The 27297-nt window shown below is 38.5% G+C and overlaps 7 protein-coding genes across 9 annotated transcripts; 1 reads left to right on the forward strand and 6 right to left on the reverse strand.

Annotated features, from left to right (window-relative positions):
- Positions 1-7576: 7576 nt before the first annotated feature.
- LOC6579134 lies at positions 7577-8245 on the reverse strand. The gene is made up of 2 exons (XM_002004995.4): positions 8137-8245; positions 7577-8064 (listed from the first exon to the last, which is right to left on the reverse strand). The coding sequence occupies exons 1-2, from the start codon at positions 8200-8202 to the stop codon at positions 7771-7773; spliced, it is 360 nt and encodes a 119-aa protein (XP_002005031.1). The 5' UTR covers positions 8203-8245; the 3' UTR covers positions 7577-7770.
- Positions 8246-9469: 1224 nt separating this feature from the next.
- Positions 9470-10430, reverse strand: LOC6579135. The gene is made up of 3 exons (XM_002004996.3): positions 10323-10430; positions 9920-10252; positions 9470-9858 (listed from the first exon to the last, which is right to left on the reverse strand). Exons 1-3 carry the CDS (start codon positions 10374-10376, stop codon positions 9553-9555), a joined length of 693 nt encoding a protein of 230 aa, XP_002005032.1. The 5' UTR covers positions 10377-10430; the 3' UTR covers positions 9470-9552.
- Positions 10431-11769: 1339 nt separating this feature from the next.
- On the forward strand, positions 11770-12591 carry LOC6579136. Its single transcript, XM_002004997.4, has 3 exons — positions 11770-11883; positions 11956-12273; positions 12333-12591. Exons 1-3 carry the CDS (start codon positions 11842-11844, stop codon positions 12531-12533), a joined length of 561 nt encoding a protein of 186 aa, XP_002005033.1. The 5' UTR covers positions 11770-11841; the 3' UTR covers positions 12534-12591.
- A 26-nt stretch (positions 12592-12617) lies between these two features.
- LOC6579137 lies at positions 12618-14310 on the reverse strand. The gene is made up of 2 exons (XM_002004998.4): positions 13848-14310; positions 12618-12854 (listed from the first exon to the last, which is right to left on the reverse strand). Exons 1-2 carry the CDS (start codon positions 14268-14270, stop codon positions 12648-12650), a joined length of 630 nt encoding a protein of 209 aa, XP_002005034.1. The 5' UTR covers positions 14271-14310; the 3' UTR covers positions 12618-12647.
- A 774-nt stretch (positions 14311-15084) lies between these two features.
- LOC122757689 lies at positions 15085-16577 on the reverse strand. Its single transcript, XM_044010737.1, is given in 3 exon segments — positions 15085-15624; positions 15626-15949; positions 16087-16577. Coding segments are annotated over 3 exon segments (1164 nt in total). The 5' UTR covers positions 16477-16577; the 3' UTR covers positions 15085-15174.
- Positions 16578-17320: 743 nt separating this feature from the next.
- On the reverse strand, positions 17321-21166 carry LOC6579139. The gene is made up of 5 exons (XM_044010558.1): positions 20710-21166; positions 20254-20637; positions 18933-19058; positions 18337-18867; positions 17321-18263 (listed from the first exon to the last, which is right to left on the reverse strand). The coding sequence occupies exons 1-5, from the start codon at positions 21076-21078 to the stop codon at positions 17403-17405; spliced, it is 2271 nt and encodes a 756-aa protein (XP_043866493.1). The 5' UTR covers positions 21079-21166; the 3' UTR covers positions 17321-17402.
- A 3635-nt stretch (positions 21167-24801) lies between these two features.
- LOC6579140 (flocculation protein FLO11) lies at positions 24802-26199 on the reverse strand. 3 transcript variants are annotated; one of them, XM_044010825.1, is made up of 3 exons: positions 25739-26199; positions 25236-25650; positions 25063-25165 (listed from the first exon to the last, which is right to left on the reverse strand). In XM_044010825.1, the coding sequence occupies exons 1-3, from the start codon at positions 26108-26110 to the stop codon at positions 25149-25151; spliced, it is 804 nt and encodes a 267-aa protein (XP_043866760.1). In that variant the 5' UTR covers positions 26111-26199; the 3' UTR covers positions 25063-25148. The 3 variants fall into 3 exon arrangements, with proteins under 3 accessions (XP_002005037.2, XP_043866760.1, XP_032586139.1); XM_032730248.2 differs by having other exon boundaries at positions 25063-25168; positions 25739-26198; XM_002005001.4 differs by having other exon boundaries at positions 24802-25650; positions 25739-26198.
- Positions 26200-27297: the final 1098 nt, after the last annotated feature.

A 27297-nucleotide genomic window follows, 5' to 3' on the forward strand; every position in this document is an offset into this window, starting at 1 on the left:
TATGGTTTGATTTCGTTTTGGCAGCGCCAATATGCCAAGCAACCGTCCGACCGAACAGGCGTGCCCCTATCCCGCTCCCCTCTCTGTGGGTGGGCAGCATGCCACAGCCCGATGTGTCTCATATATTTATGGCTAATACGTGCGCACATGTGCCAGCCACACACACACACACACACATACATCGTTGAATCTCTAGTAGAGCAGTAGAGCTAAGCAGGTTGTTGGCTTTCAGCTGCAGCTTCGGTTTGAATCTAAGTTTACCTCACTCTCTCTCTCTCTCTCTCTCTCTTCGAAACTCTCCAGCTCCCTTTGTTACTCAGCTTTCCTTTCTGTGCGTATTGCAAAATGATTTGACCAGCATATTTGCTATATGGCTATATGCAAGCGCATATATATCATGATTGCTGTCACTTTTGCCTAATACCCTGTAAGTATGAAGGATGAGGTATTAAAGGGTATTCTCACGTGTGCATTTCCTTTGAATTGCATTATAAATTGGGGAATTAGAATGAAGAATGAAGAAAATAGTGATGGGATTTTTTTCAGGATAAAAATATATGATTAAGTGATACAAAAAATAATAAACTAATCATTATCATTTATCTTAAATATATATTTAATTAAGTTTATTATTTAATTCCTTATTTAATATTAATTATTATTAAATTACTTTATTCATGTTCAATAATTTTATCATTATCATTTAACTTGATTATATATTTGTATAAATTTATTATTTAATTCATTATTTAATATTAAATTATTTTATTGATATTTAATACTTGCATTAAACTCTCAAAACTTAAAACATTGAATATAAAAAATTATGTTTTATAAAATAATTGAAAATATATAAAAATAATTAACAATTTTGCTGATGCTGATTTACAGGATATCTTCACGTCCAGCCAACCGACATATTAATTTAGTCAGCCCTCGCTCTCTCGCTGCCTGTTAGCTCCATTACTGCAATTACTGCAGCTGCACGTAAAAATCACGTAAGTTTAAATTCACCTTAACATCATTAAGACAAAGTGCGCTGCTTGCGGTTTTTCCCTCAACTTTTCCGACAGCCAAGGAGGCGATGGGCGAACGCCAATGGGCGGGTTCAACGACGCAGTCATAGTCAAAGAAAGCAGTCTAATGAAAATTTAAGTGGTGCATGCTTGATTTAGCAAATGAGTTGAGTGCTGAGCCTGAAGCAGCGCCAGCAGCCAGCCAACCGACCCACTCAAGCTATGCCACCACCAATGCCACCAATGCTACCAATGCCGCCAATGCCACCTACATATGGGAGTCCGCCTAAAACTTACCCCGGCACTAAGCGCACATATATGGAGAAAACGTAATTTTCAAATTAATTAAATGCGCGTTGCCTGTGCGATTTTAATTGCATGTTGCATGCAATTTTACATTGCCATTCATGCACCTTTCTTCAGCCGCCGCCTTCCTTCGCCCTTCCCGCTTTCCTAACTTTCCATTGAATTGAGTTGTGCCACAAAAATTCATAACGCGCCACTCGAGCTGCGACAAGCTGTGTGTTGGCTCTTTGCTTAATTGTGCCCAACAAATTTTGTGTTTTCGTTTGTCCGGTTGGCCCTATCTAGACCGATTCATAAGCCCATTTATAAGAAGGCCTAATCTGGCTGTGGGCCCAGACCCACCGCGGTGCACAGTGGGGTAGCAGCGCCACGTTTTTAATGGGTGTTGCGGCCATTTCTAATGCAGATGCTGTAGCTGTAGCTGTAACTGTAACTGTAACTGTAACTGTTACTGTTACTGTAAGTGTAGCTGGAAGTGACCGTTAGCTCAGCAGGCGCCCAGTCGGAAGCGCTCAGCACTGTCTCCGCAGGCCTGTGCGTAACCTTTGAACCATTAAGATAAGCGCAGCAGCTAAAAAAATGAAGCAGGGAAACAGAGAAAAAACAAAGAGCAAGAGAAGCGCAAGCAACAAAATGAAAAAGAGAAGAGAAGGCATAAGCACAAAACGTGGCTGACAAACAAAAGCGCAGAAATGAATTATGCGGCGCGCCCTGGCTTTGCATACCCTGTATATGTATGCAGAAATAGGCAGGAGATGGTGCAACATGTTAATTAGATTATAATACAAATTTTTAATTTTTAAATCATGTATACAATTGGATTTAAAATATAAAATAAAATGTAAAATATAAAATATAAAATATAAAATATAAAATATAAAATATAAAATATAAAATATAAAATATAAAATATAAAATATAAAATATAAAATATAAAATATAAAATATAAAATATAAAATATAAAATATAAAATATAAAATATAAAATATAAAATATAAAAAATAAAAAATAAAAAATAAAATATAAATATATTTTTGATATATTTCCAATTCATTATTAATATATAATATTTTCTTTCTTTTTAGCATTCTGGAGCTTAAAGCCTGCTAAAACCCGGGTGAGTGATTGAATAAATATTTATTTAAATATTAAATTTTATTATTAATATAATAAACGTATCCTAAATTAAGCCTTGCTCTGTCAGTCATTTATCCAAAATAAAATGCAAAGGGTATCTAGAGTCGGCTTATCTGAACTTTGGCATCTATTCCTTATTTGTGGCTTTCGCATGGCGGCGTCTCATTAGCGCCGTTTTAAAGAATTAAGAGAAAAAACTTTTACTTCGGCCACAGTTGCCGGCAAAGTTTAGCCATTTTTTTTTTTTTTTGTGGGGCCAACAAGTTAAGCCCATATATCCTTAACGGTTGCCTGGGAGTGGCCGACTGGCTGGTGTGGTGTGGTGTGGTGTGAAGTAAAATCGCAGAACCGCAGCCAAATACCAAATCGCACATCGAAATCGGAAAACTGAAAATGCAAATCATTATTTTGGCTGCAGCAGCAGTAGCAGCATCTGCTGCATGCGAACGTGCTTGCTGCTGGCTGCTATTTACCCGACTCTCCCATGCCCTCTCCCTACCTCCTCTCGCTCTCTCCCTTTGTCTCTCTGATCAACTGCTGTTGCTGCTGCTGCTGCTGCTACTGCTGCTAGTTCACGTCTCATTGCGGCACATTTCGCCTAAGTATCGCACTCGGGCAACTTATTGATGCGCATAAATCAGTGAAACGAGTCCCAGAGTCCGCAAACACGAAATCGAGCCAGAGTCAGAGTCCAAAGTCAGAGAGACACGGAAGAGACACCAGTCGAGTCGAAAGTCCACACTCTGCATGCCAAATCACTGCAGTAGAAAATTAGAAAATTTTTGGCTCAACTGTCAAGCGAAGAGCACAGACAGACCGAGAGAGAGAATGTGTGTGCGTGTGTGTGTGTTAGAGTTACAATTTCGTCCGATATACAGAATTTAGCTTTTAGCTGAATCCAACACGTAGCTGCATATCGCGCGACAGCACAGCTGCTGTCAATGAAGTCGTATAGACTAAACACAGCTACTACATTTATATATATATTTATATATACATATATATGTATATTCCTTTCTATAGTTTAAAACGTGACAAGCCAAAGTAACTGTCGCGGCAAGTGCCTCAAATTGCAATTAACTTTAGACTCTCTAATTGGAAGGCACGCAAAAGAGAAGAATAAAAACAAAAAACGAGAAGAAAAAAATGTGAAAGAAGCAAAAAATGCAAGTAAAACGCGTGTCGAAATCCGCTTTAAGCGCTCAATTAGTCCAGCCAGCTAAAAAAAAACACCCCAAAAACAAAAAACTTATGGCCCACAAAAAAAAAAAAAAAAAAAAAACACAAGCAGGAATGAATGAAAGCATGCTTTACATTTTTAAACAGCGACCCACGCTAACACACACACACACATACATACATAGGGACAGCCAGCTGGCGCTTTGCCTCCTCTCTCTCTCTGTCTTTCCCCTTCCCCCTTCGCTTGGTGAACGTGGCGCCAATTAGCGTAGCCACCGCCCAGCACTCAGCGTGCACCCGCCCGCTTGGTTTGGTCTCACATTATCAATTGCTCACATCATCAATCAAGGGCTTTGCAGGTGTAAAGCACCTACAATTGCCGGTTAGCGCGGCCCTGCAGGTGTGTGTCTGTGTGTCTATGTGTGTGTGTATCTGTGGTTGCGCTTGTCTGCTTTGCTGGCGCAGATAATTTGTTAAAAATATAAAGAGATCTGACTAATGACAAATGAAACTCAACAGGCGTAACACGCAGCCTAAAATCTATACAGAGAGCAAGCATTTAGTGTGCAGACTAATTAATACCCTGTAGGTGATTAGACCTATGCATATCTGTATATATGTTTTATTTGTTGTTCAAATATTATCAAATTCTCCCAAGTAGAAGAGCTTAAATTTGAGTTCAACTGAATTGATTGATTGTTTGATTGATCTTTTATTTGTCATTTCCACACTCATCAAACTTGCTTTTCATCTATGCTTTACTCGCTTTGTTTTTAAGCTTTTAATGTTCTTTTAAGCCACATGAAATTTTATGTGTCTAAGACCAAATTCATTAAGGCCTCATAAAAAACAACAGTTTTTTTTGTTTCTTTATAGGTTCATATGGCGTATGAATGTTTTATATTTATACTTTTTTTTATATTTTTAGGCTTTTAAAATTTTTTTTTTTCTGGCTTTCTTATTTTATATAATCCACTGCAGCCATTATATTTCATTTTATTACTTATCTAATAAATTATTTTTATTTAATTTTCTAGTGTTCATTATTTTTAGTTCATTTTATATTTTATTTATTTCAAATGTTCTAATATTTTTAATTTTCATTTAATTTTCAAGTGTTCATTATTTACAGTTAATTTTATATTTTATTCATTTCAAATGTTCATAGCAAGATAAGTTTAAAAAGATTGTGCGGAATAATATAAAAATTTCTATATATAATATAATAAATAGTATCGATAAAATCTCTCTCAATTGAATTTGAGGTATTTGCGAAAAAAAAAAAAAATGAAATTTTTTACAACCCCAAGCCAGGTATAGGCACGCTCTTATTCCATTTATTTCTTAGAGTCAATTTCTATTAATATTACACGCCTATACTTTGGCACTCAGACTAGACACTCTAACATAAAAGATAACAGCTCATCATTAAGGGTATTCCCGCACATTTCAACAGTTGTTCAATTAGATAATTAAGCTCTACGCTTAATTTGCAAGTATTTCCTTAAGTATACATCTAATATATCGATGTGTGCACAACAAGGGTATTCCCTATTCAGTACAGTTAAAAATAGGTTCACTTATCAGCTGAGTAGCTAGATATCTTATCACTAAAAAAATAAAAGAAGGAAAAATCGTGCGTAAATGCTATCTCGTGATTTAGCTGTGATGTCACAGATAATACATTTCGCATGATAAATACAGATATACACATTTATATATCGGTAATAAAAAGTCACGCTAGGTGTTTCATTTTCCATTTAATTCACAATCATTTGTCAAGTTTTTGAGTGGCGCTGGCAAGAAAATGTGATTTTAATTAGCTCGGTCGCAGAGCCGCAAAGGAGTTGTGCAATAATATGCAGATATATTTATGAAAATGCAAATGAATGCGGGTGGGGTGGGGTGGTGCTGTGGTATCAGAATGCAGAGGGTAGCGGAGTGGTAGTTAGGGCAACGGGAATGCAATGTTTGCACTGCTCTTGCATATTGTTCGCACTTCATTTAAAAATAACTTTTAACTTGATTAAAGAATGGCAACAACACGCGGCAAGTGGCAACAGGAAACAGCGAGTTGGCTCCACTGTGGGCGGCGCTGGGCGTGGCAACAAAGTGCAAAGTGAAATCTTATGCAATTAACTTAAAGTCAACTTGACTTGAGAGGAGGCCAAGGGTGAGAAAAGAGGCAAAGGCAGAGAGGTGAGGTGAGGCGAGCCCGTTTGAAAAACTAATTGACATCGTTGCTCTGGCAGCGCTGACAGCTGGAGCTGCCAACTCGCTTTGAATATATATATACATAAAAAAAGAGAAAGAGCATGAGAAAGTAAAGGAGAAAGAAGCAGCACAAATATTTTCACAATTTCAACTGCTGCCTGGTTGCCTTTGCTCCTTTATTTCTTCGTTTTTTTTTTCTGCGCCCATTTTGCGCGACAGTTTTAATTTAATTTTAGCCCGAATTCAGAGCCATGTCGTTCATTGCAGGCGCCAATTTCAGCGCCACCTCAGAGCATGACTGACAGAGAAGCAGTCAGAGAGAGAGACAGAGAGAGAGAGTGAGTGAGAGAGGGAGGGAGCAGAGATAGGTACATGCCGACACGGCGACTAGCAAACCCAGGCGCAACTATTATCAGTGCCATTAAAAAAGTTTAGTCCGATTTGAGCGCTCGCGCTTAATGGCCAAGATTTTAATCAGAAAATGAGTTAAAAGCCAGCTAGCTCCGACACGGCGACGGAGAAGTCCCAGATCAGCGAAGCATATGTTCCAAGTTCATGTCTGGCTTTGATTATTGTAGCGCTTATGCGCAATTACTTGCATACGCTGACATGGCACATCCATTGGATGCAGTTGCTCCGGCAGCACGGCACGGCAGCTTCGCCAGTTAAAAGTTTTGGTGCGCATTTAAAAGTTTTGATATGCGCAGCAGCGAAAAATTGCATTAGCCGCAACTTGCTGGGCGAAAAATCTAATGCAACACTTTCCGACAGTCGAAAAGTTCCACAGCGAGCAGGAAGCAGTAGCAGGAGCAGGAGAAATGGTTTAGCTAATCTTATGCAAACAATTGGACTGCTCCCGCATAGCCTCAGCTCTTAGTTTGGCAAATTTTAAGCAGCGCGTAAATCGGGGAATTATTGTTTAATACAGTGCGCCAGCAGATAAGAGCGAGAATATGCGTTCGCAAGCCAGCAACTTGCCTCGAGTGGAGCAATATTTTGTGCTAAGACCATATTTGATTTTTGATTGCATTATTATCTTTATAAGTGTACGAAACTTATAAACGAAATTAGTTAATGCATTTATAAACTTCATATCCGCTGAAAAATAAGTGCTACAAGTGGGGGATGTTCGACAGGTTGACCTATATGTATGATTAAAGTATATGCTACGCTGACTTATTTTTTTAATATTTATTAAACTTTTTTTTTTCATTTTATAAAATCTCATCTATGCTGAGCTACTTTTCTCATACGTTCGCTTATTAAAAAGTTAAATCTATAAAACACTTTTTACACATACCCTACTCAGGGGTTTAGGACTTGAACCAGCTTGACTTGTGTGCGTGAACATTTAGTTCCGGATAGACTGCAAGCTATCTGCTCATATCAAAAAGTCTTTTAGCACATGCTTAACCTCCTCGCCCAGCACTGTAAGAGCCTACACGATTATGTGAAACCTTTATCAAATATTCAACGAACCCCAACGAAAAGCTTTTTGCCGTGCCTATTAAATTACATTTTCAACAGGCCCAAATATAGTTGTTGTTTATTAAATGTGTGATAAGGTGATAAAAAAAAAAGTTTGATTTGCTTATATTGTTATTATTATTATTATCAACATATCTTTATATACATATTGTTCCGATAGGTTGCCATGGCAACAGAGACCATTCGTTAGTCTTAACTCTGCTACCCAAGAGAACTGTCAAAATGCAAATAAATGTAAATTCAGAAAACTATCAAACGAGAGCTGACAAGGTGCTTAAAGGCTTGACAGTCTTAAGCTAGATTTATTGTATTAATTGAACACAATTAAGTGGAACACAGAGCTTAAAGCACAGCAAGGTCAATGTATATAGATAAATATCTATTTCCTATATCAGTTGACTCTGCAGTGGAGCGTCGAGTAGTTCATTTCTAATTCCATTGCATGGGTGGAAAAGTGTTCCATTGGATGGGTGGAAGAGTGTTCCATTCGAGTGGTTTCATCGTGAAGAGCGGCGGCAATGTAGAGCAATTCGAGCCACTGCACTGTGTCTGTGTTTGGGTGCCATTGCCGTTTTGGCTCTGACTCTGGCTCTGCTGTCCATCTCCAGATTCTTGTGTTTGGCAGCCGGGTCCAGTTTGCGTCTGTGTCTGTTGGCCATCCGACGAGGTTTGCGTCTGAGTTCCGTTGTTGTTGTCGCTGCATTGCACTCGCACTGGCAGCGCCTGTTAAAATGGTGTATGGTTTAGCATGAATCTCGTGCCTCAGTACTTTTTGGGTCGGTCAATTCTCATTACGTTGACGGCGGACAGCAGCAGGCAAATGGCCATGGCCAAGAGGCAAACACTTCCAATAAATCTCATATTGAACGTTTCACGGCCGAAATTTCAACTGAACACAATTGCTAACTGGACGGCACTTTTATAGCCAAAACAAAAAGTGAAATTGTAGTAAATAACAACAGTAAATTGATCCTACGACAATCGAAATTCCAACGGTCAATGATTTTTGTTTTGCTTCTGAGGGCTTTGATAAGATTGTTTTTTTCATACTTTTTTGTCAGCTTTAGATTAGAAATTGAAAAAAACTGTAAAAATCTTTTAAGTTGTGAGATTACTTGATTTAATAAATATAATTGGAAGTAAAAGTATGCGGGGGATGTTCCAGAAAACGTATACAAATTATAAGACAGTCAAAGACAGAAAAAACGACGTTGCTAAAACAACTAGAAAATTTTAAAATATATACAATATATATATAAAAAATAAAAAATAAATAAATAAATAAAAAATAATAATTATAATAAACATAATAAACTAAAAATAGGAGAATATATTTTTCAAAAATTTTAAATAATTAATTTAATTTATTATTTTTATTAATATTATATTATTAATTGTTTATAAAAAAATAAATATTATTATTATTATTATGTATATGTAGATAAATATTTTTATTTTATTTTTTTTTTTTTTTTTTTTATTTATTTATATTTTTCTTAATTATCAAAGAATAGTATTTATTAATCATTATTTTTATTTTTATATTTTTTTTAAATAAAAAAATAACAGTATCTAATATTGCAAAAAAAAAAAAAAAAAAAAAAAAAAAAATGAAGAATAGTTCTTAGGCATATAGAAAACCGTAGAAAACTTAATATAAATTTGATGTTTATTGTTTCTCAAAATAATATATTTATATAATTTAAGAACAAAATCATGGTAATGTACATTTTTGGATAAAAATGTTGTCTTATGCTCTTTCAAATAAAAGCTAAAGTTTACAATCAGCATGACAACTTCTAGCATGAAATTGAAGAGCTTCTGACAGCTTAACAACAAGCTGGAGTTGCCAATTGGTAGTGGCCACACCCTCATATATTTTAAAAATATAAAGAACTATCAAGTGACAGCTAATTGACAGCTTAAACAATGCGCTTAACAGCATTTTTTCGACTTGGCTGACAAAGCGAGTTGCCCAATTTATGTGCTACAAAGTTGCCGCATTTGAGCGTTGCCAGACATTGCAACAGGCGACACTTGACTGACGTACAAGAAAGAGAGTGAAATGCTTGTCAAATGCAATATCCGTGCCAAGCAACAAATGATAACGAAATGCAGCTTCACATTGTTTGTTTTGTTTTTTGAATAAATGCTCATATATTTTTCTATATTTTGTTTAATTGAAATGCCCCTCACATTTAGACATTCACTTTAGACTGTCACTGTAGTTGTTGAGCTGCCAGCAGTCGAGCCGGTAGCATTGTCATCGCCAGTCGTAGCAGGACTTTGCGTAGTGGTCGGCGCTGGAGCAGCTGTCGATGTGGTGGGCAGACCGTTCTTCAGGCAACTGTCGAGCAGATCGTATGTGGCTGCCGTGTCGCGCACATAGTTGCTCTCGGTGGTATTGGTGCACTGATATTCCAAGTCCTGATTGGCTTTGATGGACTCGGCCAGAGTGTTGGCCGTGCTGGCTGCATTGGTGGCAATGTCATAGATGATGGAGACATCGGCTTGAGCCTAAAGCGAGATTAGTCAGGGTTTTATTTTTTCTTGAGCGAGTTTCTTGACTTTCACTTACGGCGTTTGCGTAGCAGCTGAAGAAGGCTGTGCTGTCATTTCTGGTGCTGTTGTTGCAGCTGGTGAAGGCACTGCACAGACCGGCCACGTCCTGCTGGTAGACCACCTGATCCTTCTGAGCCTGCGCTGTCAAATTGGCCAGCTCATTGTTGTAGGTGGTAATGCAGGCCTGATACGAACTGGAGAATGAGGCGGCCACTTCGTTCAGCATCGGCAAGTACAAGGCGAAGCACTGTGAGGTCACATCCGCCGAGACCATGTCCAGGTTGTTCGCCTGTACCAGATATTTATCCAGGGCGCCTTGCAGCTGCGTTTGCACTGAGCTCGGCATGGCCTGCAGTTAACGAAACGACACTTGAAATTGTATTCTTGATTATTTGCAAATCCCACACACTGTCAATTACTTGAGCTAAGATGGCCAAACTGGCCAGCACTAGAACGTTGCAGAACTGTTTCATGTTGAGACTCTGTACGGTTCGTCAAGCACTGTAGATAGAGCGCAATGGGCGCTTATGCTTTATATATGGTGCGAGGCGCTGGCGAATTCATTGCGGAATGATTGATGCATTCGCAATGGTGAATTTTTGGTCAAAATTATTGTGTGTAGCTGGCCAAAAAAGAACAAAAAAAAAAAAAAAATTAATAATAATAAAAAAATAAATAAAAACGAACTGCCTCATCAGGTGAAAGGTGTGTGTGAAGCCGATCAATTAGGTGGCATTAACTCGAACCCATACGGAACCACAAAGCGCCTCATGCCAGACGCCACAAATTGCTTTGCATGTGCATTTATTTATTTATTTATTTTGTGTCTGTTTTGTTGTTGTTGTTGTTTCGCTTTAATTGTGATGCCCACGTAACAGGCGAATAAGGCTGTGACCCTGTAGGCTAAAAATAGACAATGAACCGCCCATTCGACCTGATAAGCGCCCCAAAACGCGTTAACACTTGTTCCAGCCAGCTCGTGCGCTTTAGCCCGGCTAATGAAATATTAAGCCAATATATGCGCCAATGTGTCTACAACTCGATTGTTTTGGCTTATCGGCTTTAGCATAGCATATGCTATCGCCTTCATAAATAATCGAAAACTATGCCAAAAATGCGCCGCTGTAACGTCAGCCAGCCGTATCGGCATTCTGAATATGAATTGTCAAAGGCAAATATATTGAGGCAGCGGATTAATGAATAATAATAAAATATGCAAATGTTATAGATGCCAATTAATATGGGCATATGCTATGAGGTTTTACATAATTGAATAATAAAAATATATATAAAGAATAAAATCAAAGATTACATATATTTTAATATATTTAATTAATTAAGAAAAATTTAAAAAAAATCATTTTTTTTACAACTTGTATTATATTTTAATTTGTTTAATAGATATATATATTTATATAATAAATTTTAAATAAAAATAAATATTTTAATAATACAAATAAATGATTATTAAGAATAAAATTGAATTGTTAAATAGTGCTGATATAAAAATATTTATTATATTATATTTTATTATATGAAAATGTATTTAAAATACTTAGAATACTGTTTATAGCCATATTAACTTTATATCGTTCAAAGTAATGTACAAACTATTTAATACTTATCAAGCTGCTACACTGTGTGCACCTGAATGCTTACACTTCACACACCTCAAATATGAGCAACAATTAGATCATGATATCCAAAAAGAACTACTACTACACTGGCATACAAAAGTATGCTGCAAACTTTCAGCGATTCACAGTTGAAGCAGTACTGAAGGGCTTTAGTACGATTTTTTTTAGATAACAACAAAGCGGAGCGGCTAAAAAGCCATGAATCAATGTCAAGTTAGTTAAATAAGCCCTATGCCTTGAACTTTATTATTATTTCCGCAGTATCACGTTGTCGGCCAAACCAAACAGACGCACAGAAAACATGAAAGCTGTATTCACATTTTTGCTGCTTACCCAATTGCTGGTAAAAATTACAAGGGATTTTTATTTTTTCTTGAAATTTGAATAGTTATATATAAGCATATTGTATATGTAGCACCTGGAGCAGGCCGAGACATCACGAATTCTGGAGAGTTTGGCGGAATATTTGGAGCATCATGATTTGGCTGGAGCGGGCAATACGAAGCAATGTTTTGCCAGATATTTGCCGCAGCTGAAGCAGGTAGGCCGCACATGGGAGACGGCATACGCTGACTGCCAACAGCATGCGAATAGTGGGCGTGACACCGTTTTCAGCCAGGTGGGTGGCATGCAGCAGCAGATACGGCAGGCAGCGATGCGCATAGATAGCTACATCGGCAGCTGCCTGAACATCACGAATGTGCTGGACTACTTCGATTGCTTTGCCAAGCTGGTAAGTCGAGTGCGCAAGCGAAACGACAATATGGCCTAATCAACAACTTCCATTGTCAGTCCAAGCAGCAGCTCATGACGATGTATAACATCTCGTTTAATGCGTCGGAAAATGCGCTGGCTATAACCAAACAGCTGAATGGCATCGACGAGGAGCGTTATCTCTGCACGAATCGCAGCGAGCATAACTATGTCCTGGAGACAGCGAAGATATTCGATGCACTGGACAAATGCCTGCAGGATGCTGCGAAGGTGGCCTAGGTCATAGGCAAAAGTCTCTATCCAAATGCTTTACTAATATATCTATATTCGATTTTGATGCTTCTATATGTGTATATATATATGTATATGTATATATGTGTATATATTGATCGATCAGTTCGCATCCATTGCGGCCACCTCTCTGCGACACTCTTGCAGCTCCTCGTTCGCCAATCGCATGCTGCCTATATACGCCACCTGGGCATCGAGTGTGCACAACATCAGCGTCTGCTGCACTGCATCGAAATCCTGGCGCAGGCGTGTGTAGGCGCTTGTTGCATTGTAATTAATCGAAGTCATCAGGTCCAGATTCTCGTTGCCCTGCAAATGCATGAGACATGGATTAGTTGAAGGCGATCAGGGAGCTTTACATTGAGCTTTTAAAAGAATCAAAATAAATTTTCAAAAGCATAAAAACTTAAACTTTCCTTTGAGCTTTGAACCAATAGTTGAGAAAAGCCGAAATTCAATTGATCTAGATAAAAGTTATGCAAGCTGCATTGAATTTTTTCATTCGACGAGAGGTGAACTACAATTTATGGGCTTAGTTAGTTTAAGCTTAAAGAAAACTTGAACATTTTATATGAACTCTAGATAATAAACTGATTTTTTTCATATTACCTTTAGGTCAGAAGCTTATAATGAGCTTTATTTATTTTAATAAGTTTATATTTACAAAAGCTTTTAATGAGCTTTTTAATGAAAGTATTTGTTTTGATGTTAACATATAGCCTTTAATTATACTTCCAAAACTCTTTTTTATTATTATTATTATTATTATTATTATTATTTATTTTTTATTTTATTTTATTTTTTTTTTTTAATTTTAGATAGATATAGATAGATAGATAGATAGATATAGATAGATATATATGGCTTTAAACGGTTCACTAAAACTTCCATCGTAAATAATGTTTACAACGAACTAACAAAAAATTGTTATTATTATTCTATTATAAACTCATGATTATTGCCAACAAAAAGCTTGTTGATAAATTTCTAAATTTTTCCGCTTTAAAGCACTTGAGGTCAATACCTGAGGCGTTTTAGATTAAAAGTTCTATAAAAACTGCCTACATTCAGGTGGGGTTGTTACGCCGCAGAGCATAGCATAATTAGATTATTAAGTATAGGCATGCTTCCAATGGCTTTATACAATCAATATAGATTAGTTTTATGGATTCAATAATTTAAAGTATAAGTTAAGCTCTTAATAGGGCATTTATTAGTGTACGATTAGACAGCTAGTGCTCTTCAATTTTAATTGCACATATAGTAGGTCTTAGCTACTGTTGCCTAGAGTATAGCACTTACATGATCCTTGTGGCACTCCAAGTACTCGAGATCGTCGTCAAGTTGATTGCACAGCTCGAAATTGCTGCACAATGCGCTGTGGCCCAGCTGGATTTGTTCACGCTCCAGCTGGACATCGATGGTGAGATCGATCTGTGTCTCATTCGCTGTCAGTTCGCATCGCTCGTATTCAATGGCATAGGCGCTCGAGGCCTTGGCAAACGCCTGCATATACTCAGTGTGACACTCGTCGAGTGTCGCGTCGGGCCATGGAATGGGTATGCCTGCAGTCAGACTTGGAGTCGTGTCGCATGCTCCACGCATGCAAATGCCCATCAGTAGCACAGCAGCCAGAGCCACATGCTGCCTGTGTTGACCGAGTTGTTGCAGACGGCGTCGGCTGGTCTCGCCAACCAATTGATTCTCAACTTGTACCGCACACATTTAGCTATAAATTGTGAATGGCGCTTCGAACAGTTTGCCGTCTCAAGTGAGACTCGAGTGTGTTATTGCTGAAATTCTGTATAATTGATATTTCCTACTAATTCACACAATCATACAGTATAACACATAAACACAATTTGAGCAGTAGTAGTATATAGACTATTATTGATAAACAATTGGTCGACGAGTAGAAAAAACATATAAAAACGATTGTAAATTTGCCTTGCAATAAAAATATATATGGGGGCCACGTGGGTGAGCTTAAAAATTAGAGAGATGAGCGCTGAGTCTTACAAATGCAGTGACAGGTTAAGAACACACATATAATAGACACTAGATATAATTTCGACTCAGGGTATAAAGCCCCCGACACTGAAGAATAAAGAGAATTATAAAACTGAATGCCACCCACAATGTTCGTATTCAATTGGCAAAATTCGTTTCTGATCGTAGCTGATCCATCGTTACAAAGGAATAATACATTCAAGGCCAACTCGTTCTATGCAGAAAGAAAAATGAATAATTTGATCAGTCATAAGCTATACATCAGATTCATATTTTCCCTACTGTGGGATTAATGACGAAATATATGCTTTTCCAATAATTAAAAAATTAGAATTTGTTATTGAAAATTATTATTCATAGCCATTTATCTTATCATGTCATAAAAATACCTATATACCATATACATGTCTTGGCTTATTACCTGAGTATGCAAACAACTGATAAGCTTTATGAATGAATTGCATTTCTTTTCCATCCTAAAAGTATGCAGCCCCTCCACTAATTTCATTACATTTCAACTATTAATAAATTATGAATTCAACGGTTTTTTTTTTATATATACATATATATGCTTGCGTTGACGAACTATGCTAATTTCGCTTTACAATCAGACGCAAGTTTAGAAAACACGCTTCAGCTTATTCATAAGCTTTCCGAAGGTCAGCGACATCATATCGATGTCCTCTTCTGGCATCTTTTCAGTAGTGAATACCTGGGCCTCTGTAGTATCAATGGATTCTGGAGCCTCGGTAGTGTCGACTGGAACCTCAGTAGTGTCGACTGGAGCCTCGGTAGTGTCGACTGGAGCCTCGGTAGTGTCAACTGGAGCCTCGGTAGTGTCAACTGGAGCCTCGGTAGTGTCAACTGGAGCCTCGGTAGTGTCAACTGGAGCCTCGGTAGTGTCGACTGGAGCCTCGGTAGTGACGACTGGACCTTCGGTCGTATCGACTGGAGCCTCGGTAGTGACGACTGGAGCCTCAGTAGTGACGACAGGAGCCTCGGTACTGACGACTGGAGCCTCAGTAGTGACGACTGGAGCCTCAGTAGTGACGACAGGGAGCCTCGGTACTGACGACTGGAGCCTCAGTAGTGACGACTGGAGCCTCAGTAGTGACGACAGGAGCCTCAGTAGTGACAACTGGAGCCTCGGTAGTGACGACTGGAGCCTCGGTAGTGACGATTGGAGCTTCAGTAGTACTTGACTCAGCACCACCATTAAGACAAGCATTGAAATCTGCATCACATTTCTCAAGTTCACGTGCATAATCCAGACGAGCAGTATCCACGCATGTTTTCAGATCGAAATTGATGATATCGTACTTAGCGGAAATCGTATTGAACTGAATATTCGCATCGCTGTTCAGTGTGAACATTATTTTGTAGCTGTCAGTGGACTGAAAAATAGTTTTAAAAGTATGCAAAGGAGTATAAGTAAAATATTATTTGATACTAAGCTGTTCAGTTTGTCATCCGAAATAACGATCGATAAGGTCATTTCGTAAAGAATTTCAGTATATTTCTGAGTACTTACCGCATTGCGGTAGCAATCGAAGAACTCGAGACCATCGACATATTTATCACAGCTGCTGAGAACACCGCACATGTTATCGCTACGAGACAGTAAGTCCTGGCGTATCGCAGCACTCTCGGCGGTCAAATCATTTTTTTCCGATTCAGCTGTGTTCACGCAGCCGGTGTAAAATTTGTTGTAGTTAAACATGGCATTTTGCTGATTGTAGAGATATTCATCAAAACAGGTGTTGACCAAATCGGCATGGGTATTGACAGCGTGAGCAGAGATCAAGAAACGCATCGCATTTTGCTGGCGCGTCAGGAATGGCTGGAAGTCAACATCCTGGGTGGAATAGAAGGCGTTGCAGCCTGCGGCTAACACCAAGCACAGAGCAATTGTATATTTCATAGCGAACACTTCTTATTTTTTTTTTTTTTTTGGTTATTTTGCTGCACAGCTATTCCGAATTGTGAATATATCCTGGACGTGGGCGAATGTAATAACTGAACTGACTTCCAAATTATGCGGGCATTGCTTATATAGCTGTCAAAATTGGACAGCGTGAACAGTTATCTAGAGGAAGTTTAGAATAGATTTCAGATTAAAAACTAATCAAATGCGCAAACCTCGTATAATGATTGCATCGCTCCGAAGACAATTATGAAGAAGACACTTGCTATCACTACTCCTGTGAGTGTTGTCAATATTATCACAAGGCCAACACGCTTGGGTCAACGCATGAGTATGGCCGGCATTAGATAAGGCTGACTACTACAATTGAGGCGCAGGTGCACCAGTGGAGGTATCACTGTAGCTACTACTACAAATTTTATGAGCTGACACTGTGAAACTTATCAAGGCGATAAACTATTGGCATTTATAAGTTCTTAGTCCAAATCTACGTTTATTATGAATTTCAAAAAATATTGCTAGCATAGTAAAGAGCTGAAAGAAAGTCTATTAGATAGTCATTTCAAGCGTTATTTATAGACTAGACGACTCTAATCGCTGAGACAGTTCAGAGTGGTGCCATTCCAATGAAATTCAATTATGATTTGATCAAATAAATTAAGATTTTCCATAGTTCAATTGAATGTTAAGTTCTCCTCAGTTGTAAAGAAACTCACGATCAGCCGAGTCCATTGTTAAAAATAGTTATTTATTGAAATAATCGACAAACATTTAACAATTGGAACTAAATATGCAATGAATTAATTTTTTTTTTTTGGCAATAGAAAAAAGTCATGCGATCTTCATAAATATTACTTGTATTTAATAGATAATTAATAGTATTTATGCTGAATTTGCATTTGACTTTTCTTGTTTTAAATGCTTTAGTAGCGCTTGAACCATTTCTTCAACTCATCCAACATCTGCTTGATCTTGTTCTGCTCCTCGGCCAGACGGGACAGATCCTCTTCGGGCAAGTTCTCAGTCGGTTCGGTTTCGGTCGATGTGTTTGGCTCTTGGGTGGACTCAGCGGGAGCAGCAGTGCTGGGCTCTGGGGTGGACTCAGCGGGAGCAGCAGTGCTGGGCTCTGGGGTGGATTCAGCGGGAGCAGCAGTGCTGGGCTCTGGGGTGGATTCAGCGGGAGCTGCAGTGCTGGGCTCTGGGGTGGACTCAGCGGGAGCTGCAGTGCTGGGCTCTGGGGTGGACTCAGCGGGAGCTGCGGTGCTGGGCTCTGGGGTGGACTCAGCGGGAGCTGCAGTGCTGGGCTCTGGGGTGGACTCAGCGGGAGCTGCAGTGCTGGGCTCTGGGGTGGACTCAGCGGGAGCTGCAGTGCTTGGCGCTGGCGTAGATTCAGCGGGTGGAGCAGTGCTTGGCGCTGCGGTGGATTCAGCGGGAGCAGCAGTGCTTGGCGCTGGGGTGGATTCAGCGGGAGCAGCAGTGCTTGGCGCTGGGGTGGATTCAGCGGGAGCAGCAGTGCTTGGCGCTGGGGTGGATTCAGCGGGTGGAGCAGTGCTTGGCGCTGCGGTGGATTCAGCGGGTGGAGCAGTGGTCAGTGGTTCCAAGCCGAGGAGACACCTGTCAAAGTTCGCATAGATGGCAGCTGATTCCTCTACATTGTCGCGCTGAGTTTTGTTGGTGCATGCGTATTCGTTGACATCGATTAGACGGTATTCCTCTTGCACCTTAGCCAACCACTCAGCGGCATCGGCCGAAATTTCGTACATGGTCTTGGTGTTCTCACCGCCCTGCAAATTTACAAATGGAGCCCCATTAGAATAATCCGTTTGATTCAATCGTCAAATGAAGAAATTCACTTACCGATTCTGAGTAGCAAGTGAAATATTTGACGGAGTCAGTGATCTGGCTGCAAGTGTCCAGAGCATTGCAGGCCGATGTTGCCGATCCGTCGATCTGAGCGCGCTCATCCTTGGTGCTCTCATCGATGCTCGCACGGGATGCGTCAGCATCGGACAAGCACTTAGCATAGGCGGCCTGGAAGTTCTCATTGGCCTGGTTGAACAGAGGCAGATACTCGTTGAAGCAGGAAAGGGAACGTTGGGGATTGTTCTGGCTGGCTTCGCTGGTACGCATCATAAGCTTAATCATCGGCGACTCGGGCAGCAGGGGCAGGCGCACAGCCTGGCTCAGGCCAATGGCCAAAAGCAGAACACACACTCTCGAAAACATGTTAGATATTTCGTTTAGTTTTTCTGGTAGATGGTTAACACGATATTTGATTCGTTTGAACGTCGGATTCGTTATTGAGGTATGGTGGCAAGCGACATCAGCATTTATAGGTGTGCTGCTCAAGTGTTGTTGTTCTGCTACTCCAGAGATACGGCCGACATGTTATGGCCAAGATATTACCTTAGATTTGGCACTTAAGCTATTACGCCTTATCAATGCCTGCTGACATTATCGGTCTTATCGTCTGTTGCCACAGCTCCGGCAGAGGGAAATACATTTCCCATGAAACAATTAAACAGTTGCCGACGATCCCCCAATCGCGTCACTCTAATCTTTGAAATCATTGTGGTTCCCTAGAACGCAAATATAAAGCATAAATTATATTTACACAAGCGCAAAGACAAACCATTTCTAAGACATTTGACATAATTTCTATGATTTCCCGAACATTTATGTTTGCTGTTAAGGGCTTGTGTCCTGTCTATTATTTTGATATATTATTTTTAGCTCCAGTCGAGTGTATATCTATCAAGTGTTTATTCTATTGAAATGTATCTGACAGTCAAAAAACTTTTCATTGTCCACTTAATGTAGGTAGCGCTCCTCTTAGGCCCGATGTTGATAAGGTTCAGGAACGTCATCGGCCATTGTCATTGGTCAGCTCCACTTATCAGCTACGCACACACATAATCTTAGATAAGCAACCATTATATTGCACGAGCACAATTATTAAGCAAATATTTAACCATTAACTGTTTTTAAAATTAATTTAAACTTACATATATATATTTTGATTTCCTAGTAATCGCCTGTGATTCTGAACATTGTGAGGGTCATGGATCGATCGAATCGAATAAAACTCAATCCAAACAGTTTAAATAGAAATTAGGTAAAGCGAAGGACGCGCAAGTCGTTGTAGAAATCTTGTGTATATTGAAATATGTACTCTCAGGGGATTGATAGTTGTTTGATTGATTGCAGTATTTAACAGATTTAAACTTTTAAAACAGACCTTAAAATACATTTTTTAACGATAATCTATTTCAATGCCTAGAGTCTTCCTTAGATCGAATTAATTTTTCTATATTTCATTTCGACAGCAATGTGCTAAACTCATAGAAAATTCTGCAAATGCATTTCACAGACTAATAACTTCATGGGATGTAGACTATAAATATGTCAAGAAAACGTATTGGTTGCCTAAGACATAACATTATTATTATTATTATTTGATTAAATTAATTTTTCCTTAGTTCACTTGAATGTTTATTTTTCCTCGGTTGTAAAGAAACTCACGGTCAGCCGAGTCCATTATTAAAAATAGTTATTTATTGAAATAATCGACAAACATTTAACAATTGGAACTAAATATGCAATGAAATGAATATATATTTTTATTATTATTTTTATTTTTTTATTTATTTTATTATTATTATTTTTTTTTTTTTTTTGAATATAGAAAAAAGTCATGCGCTCTTCATAGATAACACTTGTATAAAATATATTGATTAATATTTATACTGATTTTGCAATTGACTTTTATTTTGACAATAATAGCGCCATAAGCAACGCGTCATCTTCATCTTCATCTTCATCTTTATCTTCATCTTTATCTTTATCTTCAGCTTCATATTCAGCTTCATCTTCATCTTCATCGTCATTGTCATCGTCATCTTCATCTTCATCTTCAGCGGTAGTGCTCGGCTCTGAGGTGGATTCAGCGGGTGGAGCAGTGGTCAGTGGTTCCAAGCCGAGGAGACACCTGTCAAAGTTCGCATAGATCGCAGCTGATTCCTCTACATTGTCGCGCTGAGTTTTGTTGGTGCATGCGTATTCGTTAACATCGATTAGACGGTATTCCTCTTGCACCTTAGCCAACCACTCAGCGGCATCGGCCGAAATTTCGTACATGGTCTTGCTGTTCTCACCGCCCTGCAAATTTTCAAATAGAAAGCCGTTAGAATAATCCGTTTGATTCAATCGTCAAATGAAAAATTCACTTACCGATTCTGAGTAGCAAGTGAAATATTTGACGGAGTCAGTGATCTGGCTGCAAGTGTCCAGAGCCTTGCAGGCCGATGTTGCCGATCCGTCGATCTGAGCGCGCTCATCCTTGGTGCTCTCATCGATGCCCGCACGGGATGCGTCAGCATCGGACAAGCACTTAGCATAGGCGGCCTGGAAGTTCTCATTGGCCTGGTTGAACAGAGGCAGATACTCGTTGAAGCAGGAAAGGGAACGTTGGGGATTGTTCTGGCTGGCTTCGCTGGTACGCATCATAAGCTTAATCATCGGCGACTCGGGCAGCAGGGGCAGGCGCACAGCCTGGCTCAGGCCAATGGCCAAAAGCAGAACACACACTCTCGAAAACATGTTAGATATTTCGTTTAGTTTTTCTGGTAGATGGTTAACTCGATTATTGATTCGTTTGCTATGAACGTCGGACTTCTTACTGAGGCAATGTGAAAAGCGACATAGGCATTTTATTTTTAATTTGGGCTCTATCACTTAAGGCATTACGCCTTATCAATACCAGCTATCGGTCTTCTAATCTGCTTCCGTGCTACTCTAATCATTGAAATCATTGTGGTTCCCGAGAACACAAATAGAAAGCGTAAATTATATTTACACAAGCGCAAAGAGTTTTGTGCAAATCACAAACCATTTCCAAGACATTTGACATAATTTCTATGACTTCCCGAACATTTATGTTTGCTGTTAAGGGCTGGTGTCCTGTCTATAATTTTGACAGTCCAGTGTATATTATTTTAAATACCGTTTTCTTTTCAACTGAAAGGTGTCCGACAGTCAAGAAACTTTTCATTGTCCACTTAATGTAGGTAGCGTTCCTGTTAGGCCCGATGTTGATAAGGTTCAGGAACGTAATCCGCCTTTGCAATTGGTCAGCTCCACTTATCAGATACGCACACACATAAGCTTAGATAAGCAACTATTTTATAGCCCGAACACAATTATTAAGTAAATATTTAGTCTTGCGCTTGACATTCTTAACCATTTTCGAAATTAATTTACACTTACATGTATTTATTTTGATTTTCTATTATTTTTCTGTCCATATTGCTCACATTATGAGGGTCATTGATCGTTCTTTTTAGACCCAGTAGGAATGTAATCTATATTCGTGTCGTCTTCAGTCGCTTATCATGCCACGTGCTGTACTCCAGCTATCGTAAACTACAAATCGATGGTCAGAGCGTTTCGTGATTCACAGATTGAGTAGTCTATTAAATGAAATATATATTGCAATTATTTATGACAAGTCGTTTCCTTGGCGAGCACATTTCGCTTTTGTTCCTGGGAATCACGCGAGCTGTTCGCAGTCTCAGTTACATTTTCAATTGTTGCGAACGTCTTGGGTAACGCAGGAACAATGCACAGAATTTTATTAACTCGACTTAGTTTTACAGCCAATCTTTTATAGCCACATATAATTGAAGAATTTTGCAGGTCGTCCAAAATATTACAGCAGTTGCTAAGGCGCTTTATAGAGGCATTATGGAATTGTGGGCAATTGGTAGATATCAGTAGGACTATCAAAGTTGGGCAAGGTGAGAGCAAAGTAAGTGACCTACATATGTAAAGATATGAAATGTTTATAAATAGTTGATGAGAAGATCAATCTGTTTTACTTCAACAATGCTATTTCGTATGAATCAGTTAGTGAGAGATTGATGCATAGCAATTAGGTAAGGCGAAGGCAGTACAAGTTGTTAGGGATATCCTTTATATATTGGAATACGTAGTCTCCGGGGATTGATAATTGGAGATCGAATTACTTTTTCTATGTTTCAGCCTTGTCAATTCACCATTTAAGCTCAAAAATTATATACAGTCTTCCTAAAATCTTAAATTTATACTCCAAATGAATCAAAAATCCTATTCAGGTGAGCCAAAATGAATACGCATTTATGCTATAAATATTTTCCTAGCTATATAAGTGTTTCTATGTAACCATTCAAGAGATAAATCCTACCGAGCATTGGCATAAGAACAAACCCATTTAGCTGACCAAGACTTGTCTATGAGCCTCTTTTCAGAAATAGATAATGAAATTACTCCCATTTTGAGGGTTCAGTTCAGATATTGAACTTACTTGAAGCTAGTAAGAGCGCATAGCTAGGCAAAGCTCGACAGGAATGCACTGAACTCAAAGCAAATGCTGCAAATGCATTTCATAGTTGAATAATTTCTGGCTTCATTGAATACAGACTATGAATATGCCAAGAAAATGCATTGATTGGCTAAGACATAATACTCTAGCATTCACAGATCTGATTTTCAGTTTCCATGAATTTCTTCTCCATATTCCCTAAATTTCAATCTTAGTGAATCGTATTTTAATTATCTCAGTGTCTTTAAGGTTTTTGTATGTGCAAGCGTATTAATAATGGAGTGCAGCTAAATATCAAGCAGCGCCGCTCTCCTGCTGTGCACCTGCTGAGCACACACACACATACACACACTAATTTGCATATCTTAATTGCGTTCTTTGTGCGAAAGCATTTTCAACGAGCCAGGCAAACATAGCTTGAACTGCATTAACATTTCCTACACACACATACACACACACGCACACTTGCATTCACACACACACACATACACACAAATAATGTGAAAAGAGCAGCTAGGCAACGATTTAAATCAGCCGCCAGCTGCAGCCTGTGGCAAGGACACGCGGCACTGTCGCCAGTTATTGGCTTCATTTTAGAGGGGCACTACTGCGTGCACCCTTGCTCCCTCTCCCTCTGCCACTCTCTCTCTCTCTCTCTCACTCTCTCTGCGTGTGTGTGGCTACATTTCTAATTTGTTTTAATTGCAGTGACAACAATGCCGTAGGCAACAACAATCAACAGTCAAAGCCAAAGTCAATGCTGCAAAGCAAATGCAATTAAATTTAAATGAAAAACACCCTTGAGCCAAAAGATAGCTACTGTTTATTTAACCGTTAAATGCTAAGACTTAAAGCCTTTAATTGCCATTCAATTTATGTTTCAAGACCAACCCAAAATCTTAATTATCTTTGATTAGGTCGGCAATATCAAAAAATCATTTCAAATGGCATTCGGCAATTGCAGAAACTTTGTCTAGGTGCAGGAATATGCAAATTATATTTTACAATACCCTGTACTCAGAGCGAATCAAATGGTATTACAGAGCACCGCTAGAGTAATGATTGATAGACTGATATGATTTGATAGAGCGATATTTATATATTTCTTATCAAATCTCTGAACTCTGATTGGATTTTCTCTCTACTCTCAACTTTTTAAAGTTTTTACTTAATGATTTTTATATCAATATAAATGTGCAAAGTAAAAAAAAAAATATATATATAAAATTGATGAGTAAAAATGAGTATAATTGGAACCTGGTTTTACTTTAATGTATTTTTTATATTATCTATTAAATATATTTTTAAGATATTAAATATATTAATATATATATTAAATATATTTTTATCTAAAAAGTGCGCTTTATTTTATATATAAATAATAGTAAAAATAATTTTTTAAAATTCCTCATCTATATGCATGTATTAAAATTAATAATGATTTTTATTTATATCTTTAATTTTTAGTTTAAAGAGAATCTATTTATTTATCATTAAATTTAAAAAAAAATCTATTATTTTTGTTTTTGACTACTGAGTAATAATATATCATTAAATTTTTGTTATACGCTCTTTTATATTGAATACAAACATTCACCAATTCAGTTTACAATACGGAAAATATATACTAAAATACTATTGATATGCTGGCATTTCGCTTGAAGCAGTTAACAGGGCATCTGGTAAGTCGGTCAGGCGCATCAGTCCAAACTAGTTAACATCTACAAGCGTTAATTATGTAAGTTACACTTGTAGAGTTGCAATTGGCTTAGCTGAACTTTTCCATTGCGACTGTCGCCTGGTCCGTGTGGACTCTGTCAATATTTGGCCAACATTTCCATAAAATTGCTTTTACTTTACTTTCCCTTTTACCGTTACTTTTGCTGTGACCAAGCAACGAACCGAACCGAACCCAACCCAAACCAACCCAACCCAGCCCATCCACGCCAAAGAGATTACAAAAGTTTTGCAACTTCAATGTTAGCGAGGGTTTGTCAGCTCGTTACCTATTTAATGCAGTACATAAACCATGTTGTCTAGTGTAGCAGCGAGTGCAGCAGTTTCTTAAGATCTGAGCTGAGGCTGGGCGCGGCCGAAGCTGTTGGCTTGACTGGAGCTAAAGCCGATGTCATTGAGAGGGGAACTGGAAGTGTTGTGCTGATAAGTGATGCTGTTGTGGAATCGAGTGGAACTGGTGGTGTGGCATGGGAACTGGAACTGGAACTTGGAGTGGAACTGGGAGTGGAACTGGGAGTGGGAGTGGATGTGAAGTCAGGTGTTGTTGTCAACGGAACTGGCGGTGTTGTGGGCCTTATACTTGGAATGGGTCTTCTGGAAGTTGAAGTTGTTGCAATTGTAGTGCTTTTTGAAACTGGAATCGAACTGGTCGTGTAAGCACCTGTTGTAGTTGTTGTAACTGGAATATCGGTTGTTGTTGTTGTTGTTGTAGTTTTTGGCACTTTTGTTGAACGAGCGGTGGTGCTTGGAACGGGCGTTGTTGTTGTTCTAATCACCGTAGACGAACTAGTATCGGCTGTGCTACTTCCCGCTGTGCTTGGAACGGGCGTAGTTGTTGTGGTCACTGGCGATGCACTAGTCCCAGCCGTAGTGGTACTTGGCACCGGCTCGGTGCCCATTAAACAAGCTTGCAGTCTGACATAGGTCTGCTCCGTGTCAACCTCATATGCACGTCTCGCCTCATTCGAGCACTCTTCGAGCTGGTACTCGATCACCTGCTTCTTCTGATTGAACTCGCCGTTATACTGGCTGGCTGAGCCCGAAATGTTGTACATAACTTTGGCATCTTCAGTGCCCTGTGAAGGAGGTTTGTAAATGTACATAAAATATCAAATATACATATATAATATAATCATAATTATAGTTCACTTTGAGCCCACTTACCACCTGTGCGTAACAGGCTAGAGCTGAAGCGGTATCAGTTAGATTATCGCAGTTTTGAATCAGTTGGCAGGCGGACTGAGCATTATTGCTCAAGCCGGACAGCTTCGACTCGTACAGCCAATCGAGAGTCGCGAGCTGAGTTTCGCTGGCATTTTCGCAGGTTTGATACTGCTCCTCGTACTGCTGCAGCAGCTGATCGAAGACCTCGCTGTAGTACTGAAAGCACTTTATAGAGCGAGCCGGATTGTTTTGCTGCAGTGCGTTGGTGCTGCGCATCGCCTGCAGCAGCTTCGATTCACCGAGCGATTGGCTGGGTCCTGCGCACACAGCGGCCGCCAGGCAGGCCAACATCGTTAGCAAAAACATTTTCATTTCGTTTCGATATTGAAATAATAGATAATTCGCTTATTCTTTCGTATGTGCTTGTGGCACGGTCGTAAAATGCGTACTTCGGTGGCCAAGAAATTGTGGTTCACCTTTTATAGGCAGCACAAGTTGTGGATGTCAAAAGTAAATGAAATTTGTGAAAAACCATCGGTCTTAAGCCTCTGACAAACTGATATGATATAAATATTCGATTACCCTACTTGCCAAAGTTGTTTGTTTCTTTAGCTATTTATACCCTGAACCCATTTTCATTTTTATGCATAGGTTAGTTCTATGCTCGCACTACTTGAATGTCTTATCAAAAATGATAATTTGACAGACAATACGTCAACATATTTTGGACATGTGAATTTTGTTTATATGTATGTATAATAATAAAAGATAATTAAAGTGCTTTAAGATTAACTAAAAAGCTGATTCTAGATTAAATAACAAGTTCAAGTCTCTAGTAAACATAGTTTATTTATTTATATTTTTTTGTAGATTTCTCAGAATTCCATCTGTCTGTCTGTCTTGTTTTCTTTATTGTATAGCGTAGCGCATCGCCGGTGCTGGCTATTTTAATTGACTTTCTATCGATATCAATTTGATTTAATTTAAATGCCATTTTATCATAGAATAAATTGTTTTTGATAAGCCATTCGATACATTTATCAGGCATTAACAATTGCGCAACAAATAACTGAAATGCCGCTGGTGAACCCTCGAACTCGAGTGGCTGACTAAGCACTCGAAACGTTTCCGTTTCTTATCTGGTAAGAAAATATCTTTTAGCTGAAATAAAAAATCAAATAAAAACAATGCAACCATAGATTGTGCAATTATTGAAAATTTTCGAAGAATTAGCAATATTAAATCAAATTCTGCAGAATAAACTTCAAAACATACGATAGACAAAGGGGAACCAGAATTTATAATTTGCAATAAACGCAATAGCCTCAATGCGGGAATTTTATGGGAGTGCTGCACATAGATAACTTCACCAGGTGAAAACCCGCTAAATGACAAGATATAACATTAAAAATAGTAAATTCTGAAATATAATCTATTTAATATGAGCAATAAATAAAATATAAAATTTAAAATAAAGAAGTATAAAAAATATAAAATATAAAAAATAAAATATAAAATATAAAATATAAAATATAAAATATAAAATATAAAATATAAAA

Source organism: Drosophila mojavensis, unplaced genomic scaffold (assembly GCF_018153725.1).
Source record: "Drosophila mojavensis isolate 15081-1352.22 unplaced genomic scaffold, ASM1815372v1 contig_80, whole genome shotgun sequence".
In the NCBI taxonomy this organism is placed as follows: domain Eukaryota; kingdom Metazoa; phylum Arthropoda; class Insecta; order Diptera; family Drosophilidae; genus Drosophila; species Drosophila mojavensis.

Coding starts and splice junctions, on each gene's coding strand:
- LOC6579140 (XM_002005001.4), bottom strand. CDS start 26,110: ATGAAAATGTTTTTGCTAACGATGTTGGCCTGCCTGGCGGCCGCTGTG. Junction 25,651..25,738: donor TAGCCTGTTACGCACAGGTG/GTAAGTGGGCTC, acceptor CCTCCTTCACAG/GGCACTGAAGATGCCAAAGT.
- LOC6579139 (XM_044010558.1), bottom strand. CDS start 21,078: ATGTTTTCGAGAGTGTGTGTTCTGCTTTTGGCCATTGGCCTGAGCCAG. Junction 19,059..20,253: donor TGCTTATGGCGCTATTATTG/TCAAAATAAAAG, acceptor TTTGCGTTCTAG/GGAACCACAATGATTTCAAA. Junction 18,264..18,336: donor TCACTTGCTACTCAGAATCG/GTAAGTGAATTT, acceptor GTAAATTTGCAG/GGCGGTGAGAACACCAAGAC.
- LOC6579134 (XM_002004995.4), bottom strand. CDS start 8,202: ATGAGATTTATTGGAAGTGTTTGCCTCTTGGCCATGGCCATTTGCCTG. Junction 8,065..8,136: donor TGCTGCTGTCCGCCGTCAAC/GTAATGAGAATT, acceptor CCATTTTAACAG/GCGCTGCCAGTGCGAGTGCA.
- LOC6579135 (XM_002004996.3), bottom strand. CDS start 10,376: ATGAAACAGTTCTGCAACGTTCTAGTGCTGGCCAGTTTGGCCATCTTA. Junction 10,253..10,322: donor GTTTGGCCATCTTAGCTCAA/GTAATTGACAGT, acceptor CGTTAACTGCAG/GCCATGCCGAGCTCAGTGCA. Junction 9,859..9,919: donor TCAGCTGCTACGCAAACGCC/GTAAGTGAAAGT, acceptor ATCTCGCTTTAG/GCTCAAGCCGATGTCTCCAT.
- LOC6579137 (XM_002004998.4), bottom strand. CDS start 14,270: ATGTGTGCGGTACAAGTTGAGAATCAATTGGTTGGCGAGACCAGCCGA. Junction 12,855..13,847: donor TGGAGTGCCACAAGGATCAT/GTAAGTGCTATA, acceptor ATGCATTTGCAG/GGCAACGAGAATCTGGACCT.
- LOC6579136 (XM_002004997.4), top strand. CDS start 11,842: ATGAAAGCTGTATTCACATTTTTGCTGCTTACCCAATTGCTG. Junction 11,884..11,955: donor TGCTGCTTACCCAATTGCTG/GTAAAAATTACA, acceptor TTGTATATGTAG/CACCTGGAGCAGGCCGAGAC. Junction 12,274..12,332: donor TCGATTGCTTTGCCAAGCTG/GTAAGTCGAGTG, acceptor TTCCATTGTCAG/TCCAAGCAGCAGCTCATGAC.